This window comes from Drosophila willistoni, chromosome 3R (assembly GCF_018902025.1).
Source record: "Drosophila willistoni isolate 14030-0811.24 chromosome 3R, UCI_dwil_1.1, whole genome shotgun sequence".
In the NCBI taxonomy this organism is placed as follows: Eukaryota; Metazoa; Arthropoda; class Insecta; order Diptera; family Drosophilidae; genus Drosophila; species Drosophila willistoni.
Window position 1 is genome coordinate 9,347,410 of NC_061086.1, and position 17,766 is coordinate 9,365,175.

At 37.8% G+C, this 17,766-nt stretch overlaps 1 protein-coding gene across 1 annotated transcript; it reads right to left on the minus strand.

The window, feature by feature from the left end:
- Positions 1–2,548: 2,548 nt before the first annotated feature.
- LOC111519499 (kunitz-type serine protease inhibitor Hg1) lies at positions 2,549–3,785 on the minus strand. The gene is made up of 3 exons (XM_023180694.2): positions 3,683–3,785; positions 3,524–3,623; positions 2,549–3,466 (listed from the first exon to the last, which is right to left on the minus strand). Exons 1-3 carry the CDS (start codon positions 3,777–3,779, stop codon positions 3,286–3,288), a joined length of 378 nt encoding a protein of 125 aa, XP_023036462.1. The 5' UTR covers positions 3,780–3,785; the 3' UTR covers positions 2,549–3,285.
- Positions 3,786–17,766: the final 13,981 nt, after the last annotated feature.

Below are 17,766 nucleotides of genomic sequence, written 5' to 3' on the forward strand. Positions count from 1 at the left end.
TATTGACTTATGTTCAAATAATAAACCTTAAAAATAAATTTGATATAATACCTATTATTATTTATAACGTAAACCTAAAAGATAAATTTTTAAATAAATGTAGTAAATTTCTTTGGTTCCTTTTAGTTTCAGTCTCAGTTCTCGATAAATTCTTATGGCATACATATGTATGTTTTGTTTGAATATTCTGACAAATTTTTAAAAGAGATAAGCTTTCTAAATATATACGCAGAAAAATTCTTTCAAGACATAAAAATATTAAACGAAAATAAATGTCTTTAACCCACAAATACTTCATTTTGAAAAATGCCTTTGTTCTATATATAGAGCACATAAATATACCTGTTGAAGCTGTTATTTTAAACTGTCAAATCAAATTAAAAATTTAGCTGACATTTTTTGAGTTGAGTATCAAAGGAAATTCAATATAAAATCCATGTTAAGCCGATAAATGCAATGATATAGCTTAATCAGCTGACTTTATTCAGTGTAACTCAATCTCAATGAGTAATGCAAATAATTGTCTTTTGTTTTTCTTCCTTTATATAGTATTCCGATATTACAGCATTTACTCATCGGAATGAAAGAGAAGTCTCAGTCTCTTACACATTTTAGACATGCGTTTTATCGAAAAGAGAAAAGAGAAATTATGAAAGCTTTCTTATCAGAAGCTTTTCTCGCTGTGTTATTGAAGAAGCTTTACACCGAACAGCTGTTTACTGATAAGAGCTAGTGTGGTATTTAACCCTTAGTTTGACCCTCTAAATGCCTCTCGAGCCGTGTGAGCAGATGTGGTTGTTCAGTGACATGGACATGAATTATGACTCTACATGACTGGCAACGTGACTCACTTGTAAGGCTGTGCTTTGGTTTGACCACCGCTTGCATTGTGGGCGGACACATGCGGCGTTGTTGTGGCATGCCACAGAGTACACATAGACACACACACACACATGGACACATACAGCACTACAAATAAATAAACATAGCGAAACAGACAGACGACCAACACCTACGACCCACCACATGAGTTTTCATACTCAATTGCCGCAAATGCCACAAAAATGTGTAATTGACTTGAAAATGCGCCAAAGCAAATCAATCTGAATCCGTATCCGTTGTTCGCTGTCCATACGACCTCAAGTGCAGCGCGTGAACTCATTCTCATTCCTCTCTGGGTTTTGTTGGCTGTGGTGTGATTGATGAATGTTGCATATTTTGGACTACGTTTGTCTTATTGTTGTTGCTGCTTTTTGGCCAACTCCAACTCCAACTCCATTGTGTGGCATTAATGAGACACTGGCCATTTGTTTGCCATTTTGGCCGACAATGAAAATGAAACTGCGGTTAGCGTTCCCGCAGCCATTGCCTATACAACAAATTGCCCTGCAACACACCAAACAAAACATGTTGTTAGTGATGTTCACGTGAGTCAATTCAGGTTTATTTTCACAAATTCATACAGTTTTTGCCTTAGTTCTTTGGGATTTTCTTGAATCATTAGTTCAGTATTAGACAAATGTGGTGAATCTGTGAGCAAAGTGCATCTTAGGCTTAGATATCAATAATTACAACGTTGACTCTCGTATATTTCCGTGTAACCATTTCAATTAGGCAAGTTTTTTCAACTATTGGGATCTCTTATATGTTATCAATACTTTAACTCGTGACTTTTCAACTCTTTTAATAATCATCTCTAATTTCTGACTGCAATTTGCATGCTCAACTTTTAGTTGAAACCATAAAATTTTATAGAAATTGTAACACATTGCTTGTGTCGGCAATTAGAGGCACATTATGTGGGTTCATTTATTTATTTTTGTTTCGATTTCGATATTTACTAACTACACAGATACATGTACACATATATGTATATGTGTATCAATCTATGTATGTACAAGATACATATGTATCAATGATATGATATGACTTGGGGATCTAAAGACAAGCCAACAAGTCAAGACACTAGCGGAACTGTTTATTACCATAAATAATTGTCAACGCTGGAGTAAAAAGTCAACTGATATACAGTCATGGCCCAGGCCCATTCCCAGGTATAGATTTCAGCTTGAAAGCCATTTGAGGCAAAGCCGCCGCCGCCGTCGACGACGGCGCACCCTGACGTCATTTTTTTTGGTGGGTGCAGCCAGGCAGCAGCCACAAGTTATGGTATTGCCCTGCATTGCTTATAATAAAGTCATTAGAATGTACATACAACAATATTGCCTCCCTCTACCCCCCCCTTCCGCGCCTCATCGTTATGGTTGTTACTATTATATTTTTCTTAAAATATTTTTGTTTTTTAGGGGCGTTAATAGTTTAGTTCCGCTGAATCGTACATATGAGCGAGGCGTTTGGGTAATCTACAGACCATTTCCGCATAGAACATATGAGTTCCTAATGTAGATTTATGTGTGTAAGCATTTACAGGTGAGTGATTTAAGTGCAGGAGAAATAAATTTCTTTATTACTTGCAAACTAAACAGAACAAATTTTTAACTTCCTTTTGAAATACATAAAATTATGAGGGCAGGAAAAATGGCAACGCTTGGCAGTTTTAAGGCTTTTAATTAGCATTAAAAATTTACAATAGCTTTCTTAATTCTGTTCTTAATTTTGGGTGTTCTTTAGTATTAATATTATCATTATTAAATATTTAGAGTGTTAAGTTCTAAATCAATAAAAATACCTAAATGAAAATAAGTGGCTTACTTAGAGATCTGACATCATAGATAAGAAGAAAATACTGGACACAAGATTGGAGAAGTTCCTCTGGATGGTGGAATGCAAATCAACCCTAAAACTCTGATATGTAAGACCATTCTTAGACCAGTATGAACCAATGGATTTCCGATCTAGTGCACTGCAGGGAAATAATAGATCGATTCCAAAACAAAACGCTCAAAAGAATTGTGACAAATGGCAACCAGTTAAATTCAGAGATCCACACGGTACTAAGAATCCCATTGGTGGAGGATGAGATCGCTATGATGACAAGAGCGTACTTGGACCGACTGGATAGCCAAATTAACCACCATACCCTGGACCTTCCACATAGAGAGGACTAACCTACATATCTCAACTCCCCCAATTTTGTATTCCTCATAAAATGTGAAATTACTGTCTATTTATATATATATCAAGTGTTGAATATGAATGAATATGTATCATGTTTTGATATTCTGCTGATTATCGACCCTCGGAAAGATTGCTGAAGGAAATTTCCCGCAATAAAAAAGAGAAAAAGGTATTCTACCTATTTGTCAATTCAATTATATGTGTGTATTAACGATGATCTGGATAGTTCTCCATTTCCATTGTGGGTTGTAGATCATAATAATCTTCGGTTGTACTTGAACTAGAATAATCATAATTGGGTACAGTGCCCTCATCTTCCTGATCATATCGACAACGTCTACGACATTCATTCTCAGTTTGAAATCGATTCGCATTACCGCCACAGCCGCTAATTGAAAATTTGTAAAGATAAAAACAAAATAATGAAAGGATAGAAAAATAATACCTGTAGAAAAATAATATGCAACGATTTGATCTATAATCATAACCAAATGCTCGAAATCTGCCCCTGCATACGCCATAAGAAGGAACGAATAGACAAAGCTCTGTAATGAAAGACTAATTAATTTATATGTGTTTAGTTACATTTTTCCATAAGGTTTACCATTTCTTATAATATAATCTCCTACATAGTCGATATGGCCGGCCTCGTTTAAACTCCAGAGAGAGCAAATCACCAAAATGGTCCAAAGTGGCCGCATCCCAATCGATTACATTGACTGACTAATGGCTAGACTTGACCAGGTTTTCCTATTTATATACTCAACGAGGAGGAAAACCCCAAAGTAATTTGAGAGCAAATGAAAATCACAAGTTTTGATTTGCCTATCAACAGATTTATAGAAGCATGGCATGACAACGAAGCTAATTGAAAATCTTCCATTAATTAATAACATCTAATGAGTGATTGAAAAGTATATACACCCCTTTTTTCTTTCAGTGTAGCGGTATTTGACTTTATTTTGATTATGAGAAGCTAATTTCGTTCTCACAGAACGTCAAAGGAAAATGATGATGCGCATTTGACATTGACGTTAGCTGTGGATGTTTTGCCGTCGCCCTGATTGAAGGCATTGAAAGATTGAGTGCCCAGTCAGTGTCAGGTCTCTGGTCTGTCTGGTTATCCAGTTGGAGTTTTAAGTCACTTGTTGCAGACAAAATGTTGCTAACGATGTGCCAGAGCAAAAAAAAAAAAACATAAAAAAAGTCGGGATCTGGGTCTTGGTTTTGCTTTTGGTCTTTGTACTTCGACTGGGTCGAGTGGGTCTCGTGTCATTGTCGCACGACTCACGACGACGCGACGTCGGTGATAAATAATCATCAGTCCAAGTTCGAATGGTTAGTTGGTTGGTTGGTTACTCTCTTAGTCGCTTAGTCTCTTAGAGCAAGTGCCTTGCCAGCCCCCTGGTTATGTGTTTCTAATTAAGCTTCGGCAATTGCACGTACTTGGTAATTGCATAAAGGGTAACGGCATTTATCTATCTTTTCTATTCCTCTATCCCTGTGACTGCTGTCTCCGTTTGTCCGGCCAAGCCTCATTGGCCATCGATGGGCATGGATATGGGTGCATCGGTGCATTATCGCCAATCGTTTTTAGTTGTTTTGTTTGTTTTTTGAGTACACTACACTGCATTTGGCCAGCTTCCTTTTTTTTGGACGGGCGGCAGCAGTGATATCAGAAGTTCGGCAATGACATTTCAATGCATTTATGATGTTTATCTATTGGGAGACCAGTTAGTAGCCAAAAGACCATGCCATGCCAATTGTCAAGTATTTTCTTTCCCTGCACTGATTTAGATAAATTGCGCACGTTTTCGAAAAGGCAGGGCTAACTTTTATCAAAACAACTTCATCAACAACAACTCATTGATCTTTTTTGGTCAGGCTAGAACTTAAGCCTAAGCCTTGCTGCTTAATTGGCCTAAAATGTGATGGCCAAATGATATGCCTCATAAGCATACTTTTTTTCTTCTTCTCATTTTTCCATAACATATTTAATTAGAATCCCTACAAAAGAATACCGAACCAGCTGCAATAGTCGTAAAAATTTAACCAAAACCCATAATTCATTGTTGGCCTTTGATTTATTTTTGTTTATTAGCATACAATTAGAGCAAATGCTTGCCTCGCAATTTATGAAATATTTATAAATAACTTTTGCATAATGCAAATATCAGTTACAACAATAACCATGTAAAAACAGGGCTGGACTTGGCCAAAAAAAGGCATTGGGATAGTGAATAATAAAAAAAGGTATCAGCTACATTTAATAGATTGATCGAGACTTGAAGGAAATTAAGAAATCAAATATTAATTTAAAGAAAATATCAATAGATACTTATGTTTTTAACGATGTTTTTGACAGATCTCCAGAACTTCTATAGCAAAGTCTGACAATAGAACGGTTCATCTTTTATTGCAGAGGGTATTATAAAATTGGTCAGATGTTTGTAACGCACAGAAGGAGACGTTTCCGATCCTATAAAGTATATATATTCTTGATCAGCATGAGAAGCTGAGTCGATATAGCCATGTCCGTCTGTCTGACCGTCCGTCCGTTCGTCCGTCTGTGCAAATCAACTTCACGCCGCCATCTTAAGAGCTATCGGGATGAAATTTTTTGTCTGCGCTTTTTATTTTCTGGAGCAGATCAAGTATGAAAATCAAGATCGGACTACTATGTCATATAGCTCTAGAAGTAACATTTTCATAAAAATTGGTGTATCCCCATGAAATTTACTAATATGATAGTTTTGGATATAAAACATCAGATCCCGAAATTTTAATCAGATCGGATAAATGATATTTGGAAGGTTTTGTCTGTGCATTGATGAATTGATGATGCAGAAAAAGAGTTTGGAACATGTAAAAATATTATGGCCAAGGACTGCAAAGGTATATAAACTTCCCAGCATGAAGTTAGCTTCTTTGATATTTATTTATCTTCTTTTGAAGACTAACTTTAAGGGGATATATAGATCTGGAATTGGGGCGACTGTCTAAGCTTTAAGAACGTTTTTTTTATGTTTTTCAAATGGGTGCCCATAATTTCTCAAAAATACCGAACCGAATTGTTAAAATTTAAAAATTTTAATACTCTACAATTGGTTGTTTTTGGCAACCTTTTTGATTGTTATTAAATAAAATTTTTATAGCCGGCTCAAGGTTTGATATTCAACACAACAATATGCAGTTTTATTTTTTATTTATTTTTATTTTTTGTTTGTTACTAAGGTGTTAAAAAGAAAAACAATTATTGTGTTTCGTTTTTGTCTTTATTATTCTTATTTTATCTTTATATAAAACGAAACGTTTGGGGTGAAAGGGAGTACTTAAGTTTATCTGTGTATTAGAAAAAAATCTGTTAGTCCGGGCATAAGGGAACATGTTTCTTATAAGGCTAAAAAAAAAACACTTTCGATCGCTTAGTTAGTTCTTACTCCATTTTATGTAGTACAGAAAGGATTAGATTTCAATGATCTTGTTTTAAATTATTATCCTTCATTGCTTCGCACACTTTAGTCCTTTTCCTACCATTGAGATATTATCTTTAAGCTTGATGACCATACAATAATTTAAAGTAAAAAACCCGACCTAGTGCAAAATTAGATAACAATATTTTAATATTTCGACAGTACTTAAAATAAGGATCATATTCAGATTCAGTTGAAAAAGATCTTGTTGAAGGGTTATATACTAAAATGGATTGCGATGGAATCCGATCGCATAACTTCATTTATTTGATAACCTTTTCTGGATAATTACATAGATATTATCGGGAGAATCTACTAGAGGAAATAAATGGGCTTGCCTGGTTGGGGCAAAAATATAAAGAAACTATTTAAAACTAATTCATAAATAATAATTTTCTTGAATATCTTTGTCCACTCCTGTTCTTTTTTGGCTGTAGGAAAACTATAAACAACTTTGTATCAAGCCTTTAAAAAAAGTTTTTGGCGTTTTGTGTGTTTGGTTGTGTGTGTGTGTGTTTTTTTTTTGTTGTTGTTGTTTTGTTTTGGGAAAGTTTTGCTTTAAGCACAAAGTTTACTGCTACAAAGCGGACATTTGGTGACCGTTAAATGCCATTAACCAGACGATGGCCATGGCAGTGGCATTCATTGTTGCCGCTGTTGCCGCTGCTGTTGTTGTTGCTGTTGCTGCCTCTTTGCCAAAGCTAAGGAGCAGCAATAAGTAGAAAATGAAGCAGGTGCGCAATTGTCAATTTTCTTAGCTAAGTGAGTGAGATAGATATAAATAGAAAGAGAGAAGAAACAACAGAAAAAAAAAACAATCAAGGTGTAGAAGAAAATTGGTAAAAATAAACAACGATCATAAAATGCTCTTCTAACTAAACTTTTGACAAACACTTGAAATGGAAAACTAGGCAAAGTAACTATACTAATACTTTCTTGATTGGACTTAACCAATAATTTTATTCATCAATACGCTTTTCGTTTTGTTTGTCGGTAGCCAGCGGCATCATTTTTTTAGTGTATTTCTTAAATCTTTGGCAATTTTTTCTTTATAGTTTATTATTTTCTGTAAAGTTTTTTCTTTGCTTATTTCTTTTCTTCTTTTATCAGTTGCATATCGGTTTGACATAGACATAGTAAGTAGCTTTTGTTGCCTGGTTTACTTGCTGTTTGCTGTGTGTCGGCCTGGCTGTGATTATTATGATTGTCCAGTCAAGCATGGAGGATGCCGTTGTCGATGTGGATATCGAATACCGAATGCCGAATGCTGTTGCTGCTGCTGCTGGCCAACAGAAACTCCAATAGTATTGCCATGATTTATGGCCTTTTTTCTTAGAGAAAGAGATAGAAAGAGAGCTATTTGGCGGCGGCGCTTGTTCTTATATATATATATATATACCAAGATATCTCTATATATTTCTATATACATATATGTATACTGTTTGTATGTATGTATTTATATCTCTTTGATTTCGTATGCAATAATAACTATAATTTGCTTGATTTATGATTTGGTTTCTGTGACATCAATTTGGCATGCACATGCACCCCATTGACATTGTTGCTATGGCTATGGCCAAAACATTTGAATGCCAAAAGTGTGCCCCGCAGGTGATGGAGATTGTATGAGAATTGGCTACAACTGGCTACAACTAATTGAATATATCTACTTGTCATTTTGGCCTATAACATTAATTAATAGAGAGTTGAAAACTATTGCCATGAACTTGCTTCAACATCAGTGGAACATTTTGTCAGTCAGCTAAACTTTAGATTTTGTGTAACTAAGGATCAGTTTTAAATTTCCTTATTTCTTTAACCTAATTAAACCTAATTAAATTTGCCTATAAAATAGAAGCTTTAATGATTTCCCATGGAACCTCTAAGCTCACTCACTGAAAACCACTTAACACACTTATTGAAGTTAACGATTTGATCATATTATTTATGGCTTAATTAGTTTTAGCTTCCTGAATAATGTCAGAGTGCCTAAGCTGACATAAGGCCTAACAATCTTCCTAATTATGGGCAAAATTCTTTTAATTTCTACACATTAAAAAAAAAAGGAGAAAAAGAAAACAAATAAGACGATAAACTTTCGCACACACTCAGATTTGTACGTCAACATGGCAAAAAGATAAATACAGTATACGCCATAAACATATCAAATATAATTGCGTATGTCGGCTTGACTTGAGAAGCTGTCTCTCTGGCCCCCGCCCCCTACTACTCTCTGCTCCCCCCCACCACCATCCAATAGTCGGGCTTAGACAATGCTCGTTATCGCAATGTCACCGATAAATTCCAATTGCAAAAGGCTTATAATTTATAATGACGCAGGCTTATGACGCGAACAATTGCCGTGACATTTGATGGGAGTGCTTAAATGGTTTTTCGATATTTAGGCAAGTAAAAAAAGTATAACTTTTTTTCTTTTATTTTTTTATGGTAATTAAAAGTGCCTTGGGCAAGTCGTGGGGCCATTTGGTCAATTTGCACTGCGCTATCGACCCCAAAAGACAAGTGTTCTAGGAAGCACAAGCGGCGGTATATGCTATAGTCTAGGCCAGACTTGGACTTACTAGACCAGCAAAGCGTTTCGTTATGGTTTAAATGAGCAATTTAACAAGCAGACAGCAGCAACAGCAACAGCAATAGCAACCAACTTCATGTGGAGTAAGAGATCAAAGATAGAAATCTCGGTAAAGAAGCGGCAGACAGTGGCAAACACTGAAAGAGAGAAGTCGAGAAGTCGAAAGCCTGGCGGCTCTGTCGGTTAGGGTTATTGCTTGTTGTTGTCGTCGACTTAATAGCGGCGCTTGGCGGCCTGTTGCTGATGACGCTGCTGCTGCTGCTGCTGCACTTGAAATTGAATCTGAAGGAAAATCGTGCACATTCTGTAGCGACACCGAGCAGCAGCAAGATGCGGAAACGGCAGCACAACAAGCACAGAAGCCGTTAGTTAAACTGCTGCTGTGGCTGCTGCTGACGTTGCTGTTGCCATTGCTGCCGTTCCTGTTGCTGCTGATGCTGCTGCTGCTGCTGCTGTTGCCGGCGGCCAATGTCCATGGATGCAGCTGCATCCCAAAGTCTTTTATACCCCACTTCTGCCCCTTCCACTCTAGTTTCCGCCGCCTGCTGTCATACAAAGTGGCCGGGATATTTTTGAGGCATATTAATTATTTCTTTTTTTTCTGACCCCCTTCCCTCCCCCGTCGATTTTTTTTGCTTTTTGGACTTTTGTTGTCGTTGTCGTCGTCGTCGTAGTTGTTGCTCGTGAGGATGTGCTTGGGCTGGGCCCGCCAGCTGCCCGCTAGCGATATTTTGGCAGAGATTTTTTGTTTGTAGCTGTTGTTGTTGTTGTTGTTGGCAAGTCGTGGCCAGGGCATAGAGCAGCAAATACAGCAACAACAACAACAACAACAACATAAGCACAAAAACCACACCAGCAATGAATTTTTTTTGGTTTCTTTTTTTCTTTCTTACATGTTATTGTCCAATGTTCCATGGTCTGTCAGTCGATCGGTCCATTGGTCGCCAGTTGCTGGCCTAGCAAACCAAAAAAAAAAAAAAAAAGCAAAGCCACCCATGGCGGGTTCAATCGGGTTTCGTTACAGTTTTACTATAAACTCTATATTGAAGGAGATTTAAGGAAAACCAAAGGGGGGCTATAGCAGGGAGGCGTTTAGGTGGCTTAGTTGGGTGGGAGGGCGGAGTAGTTGGGGGCGGGTAGGCGGATGGTTAGTTGTTGTCTTTTAGCGTTTTGGCATTTTCAATTTCATGTTTTGTTGCTGTCTTTGGCTGTTTGCTGGATTTCTATGAAGCACGATAAGCATTTCTTTGAATTTGCTTCGTTGAGGGCGTGTGCAGGCAGCAACAGCAACAGCAGCAACAACAGCAGCAACAGCAACAACAACATAACTAAAAGTCAGAAACAAAATCACAGTTACATCAAATTGTTAATTCGTTTCATTTTCTGCACTGGCTTTAAATCGAATGTTATATCTGTTTTCTGTCTTTTTTTTTTGGCTACCGTTGTGAGGTCAATTGAAATAGTGCATAAAATCAATTGACAACGTTTTTTGTTTGTGTTTTCTTGTTGTTATCGTCATTATTATTGTTGTTGTTGTAGCAGTAGTTATTGTTGTTTCCACTGTTATTGATTCGATTTTGTTGTTCTTTTTGTCGCTTTCAAGTAACTTGTTGAGACTTTACCACTTCCCCTCGCTCGCTCTCTTTCTCTCGCTCTTTGTCATTCTACCACTTTGTGGGGGCTTTTGCCACTGAATTCGTTTCGGTTACGATCGAAAATTGAAATCAAATTGAAAGCATGCCAATTGTCACATTAACGATGGTCAATCTATTAGACTGTATACAAAGTGTATATACATGTACTTATTATAAATTATTGTCTTTTGGGTACATAAATCAATCCATAATGTTCACTGTAATACATAAATATGGCTCCAAGCTGCAATTAACAGTAGATAGATTCCAAATGTTATATTTGATTTCTATTATATTGTATTCTCTAATATATGTATTTGTGGCTTATTGCAAAATCGCACTTAGGGCTGTCGCATTGCCCCAGAAAGTATGCAATACGCCGCAGAAGTATTACATAATTGTGTTTAACAAATTGATTATGTTTGGAATGCCTTGAAGCTCAAAATTTCTCCATTAAAAATAACAGTCTAAAACTTATTTTTATGTTTTAAACGACAAATTTTTAACTGCTAATTCTATACTTTAGGGGGCAAAGTTCCCCCCATTATACAGCCCGCGATCCGCCACTCAGTGTAGTGAGTGGGATAAGAAGCTTTTTCCTTGGCTGGATGCTAGAAGCTACAGTTTGAATCTTCACGAATGAAGAGTGCAGATTACATCCTGGTGTTGGAAAATAGTCTCATCCCATTTTTGAATGAAAATGATGGTAGAGACTGGACTTTCCAACAAGATAATGCCGCAATCTATGTTAGCAGGGAGACGAAGTCATGGTTTTGTTCCAAGGAAATCTCAGTTATGAACTGGACAGCAGGATCCCCAGACCTCAATCCGATTGAGAAGCTCTGGAGCATCTTAGTACGTAAGGTTTCCAGGGAAAATCGGCAGTTTAAAACAGTACAAGAACTGAAAGATGCGATAAACGGGGCTTGGATGGAGGTTGAGCCAGATGTTATTAAAAAAAATTTAGTTTTAAGGACGCCTACAAGGATATTTAATGTTTAATATTTAATTCATTTCTAAACATGGAAAGGAAATTTTAATTGTTCATAAAAAAAATTGTTAACTGTTAACATTTGTAGTAAAAAACCTCATTTATTGAAAGTGGCGTTATAATTATGAAACAAGCTCAAAATCAAAATTTGCGTCAATAGAAAAGTAGCGTTATTCCTATTGATCCCAAAGTTCGTATATGTTGTTGTTGTGCCCCAACAAGTATTTCGGTAGAACATTGTAACATCGAGAATTGTACCGTTAGACCAATATTTGAAATATATGGGTGGCGGTATACTTGTGAAACGTACCTTATGTCTGATAAAGATCTAATTGTAAGTCCACGATAAGAAAACTTATTTTAAAAATACTAAAATACTAAACATGTGATAACAGCGATATATTCAGAAAAACATTTTGCGGTTTGCCTATTCGAAAAATGCGTATAAATTTAAAGTCAATATAGTCCATATATAGTGTTGATATATCTTGTTGCGTTCATGATCCATTAAAAAAGGAGAAACTGTTTTAATTTATCAGTAATACGTTTGTGTTTAATAACACGGAGTCCAAAGACTTACATTTCGGAAGGGTCAGGAATCCATGGCTAACCGCCTGGATACGTTTCTGAGTAAATAATAAACTAAGAGTAGACAAATTTTTTTTTTAGTTTTGAGAGTACCAAAATGCTCCGTTCGATCAATATGAGGCAATGCAAATTCTGATAATTCTGAACTTCATTTCAAAAGCAAGAGTTTTCCTCTTTTCTAGGGCTTTAACTGATGGAAATCTGAATACATATGTAGAAATTTGCATTAAAGTGTTCCCCAAATGAAAGCCATGCCAATCTGAGCAAATCAACCTACACGAAACATTTGATTTTGGTAAATCCTCTAAATTATTCACTTATCGGCTATGGAATTAATTCATTATAAGACACATATAACGAAGAAAAAAATCAAGAAAGCAGAAATTAATGAAAATAATTTGTGAACAACACGAAATTATAGACCTGATGTGGCATGGGATGAGGAGATGAAGAGATGAGATGATGCTGCATACTGAGAGCTCCAAAGGAGAGCTCCATAGAAAACATGTCAAGCAATCATTCAAAGCTTCATGTTTGCTCCATGTTGCGTTTTGCTGGTTGGAGTGTTTAGTGTGGGCGGGCTAGCCAATGGATAAGAAACATTTATATATATATGTATGTATATATGTAGGTATATATAAGCAACATGCAATGTTGCCTAGATCTTATAGGCTTGCAGGCCTTTGGCAAACTCTATACATACATACATCTAGTATATTGTACGTGTTTAAACAAATACAATTTGCAATTATATGGCAAGCAAATCAAGTAGAAATCAGCATGCGATTTCCACCTGTGGCCGGCGTCATAATTCGTGCTTGTGTTTTTGGTCATAAATCTAGCGATTTACAATTATTTTTGGTTTTTTTTCTGTTTTTTTTTTTTTGTTTTTGGTGGTTGACCAGAAACACAAAAAAGAGAAATAGGAGTTGAAATGCATTTCGTGGCACAGCGGGCCCAAAATGCTTACCTGGAACATGGGGACATGATTCGTGTGCTGCAACAACAACAACAACAACAACAAAAGGCAAACCAGCAACAGCAACAACAACAACTGCTCCTAATGGCCATTATGGTCATTTCGTTATCAACAAGGAAACGATGCCGTATACCAATATGCCGTATGCTGCATGCCGTATGCTATATGGCCTTATGCCGTGATCGGGTGTCCAGCTCTGCTGACAGTCATAAATTTGCATAGATTTCGCAACTGCTAAAATTATTTACGATGACGCTAACGAGCGACGACAAGTGCCGCTGCGTGCACTCCATCTCCATCTCTTTTACACACAACCGCCCCTACTAAGTCACTCAATCGCCATACTCACTCTAACACGCTCTAACTCCTGCCATCGATCCACTGCCAACTCCATCTCCGTCTCCATCTCTCTGTGATAACGCACTTGACTTGGAAAGATGCGTGGCTGAAAATTGATTTTGTGGCGCCGCCCGTGCCAACAACAAAGTTTCCCTCAAGGCAGTCGTTTCATCTCATCCAGGTTGTCTAAATTATGCAAAAGACAAGTGAAAATTGTGCGTTAAGCGGTTATGCTTCTCTATCTCCCGACATCTATCGTATATACGAAGTGAGTTGGCAAGTTGATTACATGATGAACCATGGGAAACATTCCCAGCATTTGTTGGGCGTTACTTATTGAAAAAATGTTCGACATGGCAATAGAATTTCACTTTCTCAAAAATGTATGTATTTGGGCCCCCACGTTGGGCGCCATTTGTAGTGTAACAAATTTCCAACTCCTGCTGCTTATACCAAAACGGGAAAAAAAAATAATTCTTCATCACGATTAAGTCTCAACGTGTAAACTAGTCAATGGGATGGAGGGGAGGCTATGGTATTATATAAATCGGCTCGAGGGATTAACGCGTGCCATATAATTAAAAGTGAAATTGTTTTGCGGCCATTGGGGTCCTAACGAGTTTTTACAACTGCAACCCATAAACTGTGGAGACATTGGTCTATGATTGATGGATGAGTTTGAGTTTGTCATGCAAATTTCAACAGTCGCAAATGTTGATGATGTTGTCTCTTGTGTTGTGTTGTGTTGTCTTGGCCAAAACGGAGGCCTAACGAGCGACGCGTGGTTGGTTCGATGGCAGTTTTCCTTCAGTTTATTTTCCCTCTTCTATGATGTGTATGTGTGTGTGTGTGTGTGTGAGTGTGTGTATAATAAATATGAATCTGTTTTTATTAAAAATTGCACGATGCCTAGACGAAGTCCATTGGCATGTGTGTGGCATATAAATTGCAGTGCACTGGAATTTTAATGACAGCCTTTGGAAATTAATCTAACACACTAGGAGATAGACAGACTTTAACTGCAACTGCGACGCTGACGTTGACGGCGACGTTGACTGAGTTTGGTACTGGGACTGGGTCTCTGTGCCCGTCATCGATCGCTGTCAAACGGGTTTTGTTTTTTTTTTTTTAGCCTATCTGTGTGTTGTTGTTTTTTTTTTTAATGCAAAAGTGTCGCAGCTGCAAGTTGATTGTTAAGTGATTTGGCTTTTTCGCTGGGCCATGGCTGTTTGCCCTGCCTTCAATCGATCGCGATGCAGTAGTTGTCGTCTCTCTCGGCCATCTGGATCTTTATCTTGCCATTGATGCCATAAAAATAAAGAAGCCACCGGGCCTGATTCCTCTTTGGCTTTCACTTGTCTCGCATTTTGTATGGAAATTCCGTGAGCCAATTTTTTGCATTGCAATTAATCGGCATAGCAAAAGGCCAATCTTGAAAACGCCTAACGCCCTCTCTGTCTCTCTCTCTCTCTCTCTCTGTACCCACTTTCCGACTCTTCCCACTCTTGGCAAACTCATTTGCATGGCGGCTTAATTAAAACAGTTGGTGGGTGGGTGGGTTGTTTGGCTTTCTTTCCCCACACGAAATTTATGTGGAATTTTTTCCTGACACATCTGCCATTTGTTTGCCATTTGGGATGTACTTATTTGTGGTAAGAAAATTCATTTGCTGGGAACAACTGGATTGGGGGGTGGTGGGGGAGTAAGAAAATTAAGTGATCAATGTTTCCATTTATAGTAAATTTTAATTTAAAGCTAAGCCATTGAAACTTCCTTTCCAAACTATGACTTTGGAGTTTAAGAGTTGTTATTCAGATTATGATTGCTTAAGTAGCTTCCGCATAGTTGCAGCTGCGTTCCCTATAGAGAAGCCCCCTACCCAGTAGTCATAGCCATCAGTAGTTAAAGCAGCATCCAATTTCGTTAGGAGAGGATCGAGCCTGCCACGTGCGTGCTCCATTTCTCCTTTTCGGGTATATGTATGTGTACCTATAACCGAAAAGGTGGCAATGTGGCAAATGTTTTGTGCTTAACATTTTTATGGCTGCCATAAGTTGCAACTAGAATGTGGTACATACACGTCCACTGACCGGGAGCTGCGATCAGGCGACCACAGGCCAGCTTGGACCAGCTCTGACACTTGAGGTATCGGTTTCATTAGCGAAATGTTTCCATAAGAATGCCAAAAGGTCGCAATTGATGCCATTTACAAGACGATAGCAGAAGCAGGAGCCTGTCGGAGTCGAACTACTGTGGCAATGACCATGAAGGAGCAGCCCCAAATCGGAGAACTTTTCGTAGTCATTATATTTTCGTATTAAATTACCTGAACTCTTGCTTATCGTTTGGTCTGCCATCTTGCTGGCGATTTGTTTCGTATTTCTCACTGGAGAAACTCAATAAATTTATCAAATTGAAAAATGCGCAATCGAAATCAAATCAAAGCGAAGCGATGCGGTACCGGGACCAAGTGTTGATTTTCATGGTATTGTGAAAAAACAATTCGGGCGCGGAATAAAAGTGCTTTGCAATCAACGGCAGCAGCGGCAGCACTTGGTCCCCGCCTTGTCGCCTCCCTCTCCATCGAACTTAGGGTATATGGAACTTAGAGATGAAATCGTGTTAATAATAAAGATGTAACTACTTCGATTTGAGAGCTTCTCTGGTTAATAATTCTATGAATTTTCTACTAACCCAAATAATTCGTGAGTTAACCTTTTTGATCACGTGACCATCACTAAAAATACCTAACGACTTGTGACAAAATGACGAAATTTATGTTTCATTTTTATTTTGCCGCAAAGTGCAAACCATTGCAAGGGGTAGGAGGTATCAGGTGTGGACAGGGGGGGCACAGTAGACATCAGGTTGGGGGAATAGATCCGGGCGAGTCTGTCAGCAACAAATGCAAAGCGCCAAAAACTGCGACACTTTGTATAAATTGTTTTGAAAACGGCAGCGGCCAGAGACAGCTCAGAGCCAACTGTCTGCCAAGACAATTTGCTGGCTAGCTGGCTGGCCAGTCGGCCACACCCCCTCGGGGCCAAATGCAACAAATTATTGTCATCAATTTTTAGATGCAAAGCTTGAGGAGTGACATTTATTGAAGCGTGGCTGGAACGGTGGGCCAGCGGCCAGCTAACGCAAACGAATGCACCGTTCATGCCGTGGCCAGGACGTGATTGCCGATTGCTCCACATTGCCATACCTGCTGACCAGGCCAGGTAATGTTGATGATGATTATAGTCTCTGGTCCTAGTCTCTGTCTCTCTAAAGGGGAGTATGATACGTTTAGTCCGCTGATTGCTAGGAAACAAACGATAATGGCAACAAGTTGAGCCCCCGTTTCATTAGCAGCCCCCGAACATCGAATAATGATAAAACAAAAACAGAAAGAAAAACAAAAAAAAAGTAAAAGCCAAAAATGATGACCATATTTGTGGTAAATTATGAGAAACCCTTTCATAAATCAATGCCTCGATCCTATGGCGACCTAGCTAAAAATGCCAGAAGATTAGTATGGCCTGGCTTTCGATTATGACTGTGGCCCCTATTAGTGGCCATAACCGACACCAACAAAGCGAGAAACACCCAAAAAAAAGAAAAAAAAAACAAAAAAATTCGATCAAAACAAAAGCAGCAAACAAAATGAAAAACCACACTCCCAAATGGTCAGTGGTTTTGTTTGGGGGAAAATTTACATTGTGCTTGGACAATTGCAAGTGCTCGACTTACTTTAAACTGTGCCATTTATCATATATACAAAAATATTTTGTCAGTCGACTCCGCTTTTGGCCTTTTGCCCATTTTCACCATTTTCTATATCTTTCGCTTTTCAAGCCAAAACTATTCCATTGTTGTGAAGAACCCCAAAAATGGGCTACTGTATATACAAACCATATGCATATAATCTTTTCTCATTTTTTTGTTTTATACTCTAGCATAAAAGGGTATATTTAGTTGTGATATAGTTTTGTCATTTATAGTATATAGCATGAGCAATGCTACAAAAATCTTTATTTACCTATGAGATGAAGGAAATTTAATCCTTTGAGTATGCAATAAGAAATGAAAGATTTCATTGTTTGACT

What these genes read in the sequence shown, in the direction of transcription:
- LOC111519499 (XM_023180694.2), bottom strand. Translation starts at nt 3,779, where the DNA reads ATGCGGCCACTTTGGACCATTTTGGTGATTTGCTCTCTCTGGAGTTTA. An exon ending in AGATTATATTATAAGAAATG is followed by an intron (nt 3,624 to 3,682) that starts GTAAACCTTATG and finishes CTTTCATTACAG; the next exon opens with AGCTTTGTCTATTCGTTCCT. An exon ending in TGCATATTATTTTTCTACAG is followed by an intron (nt 3,467 to 3,523) that starts GTATTATTTTTC and finishes ATTTTCAATTAG; the next exon opens with CGGCTGTGGCGGTAATGCGA.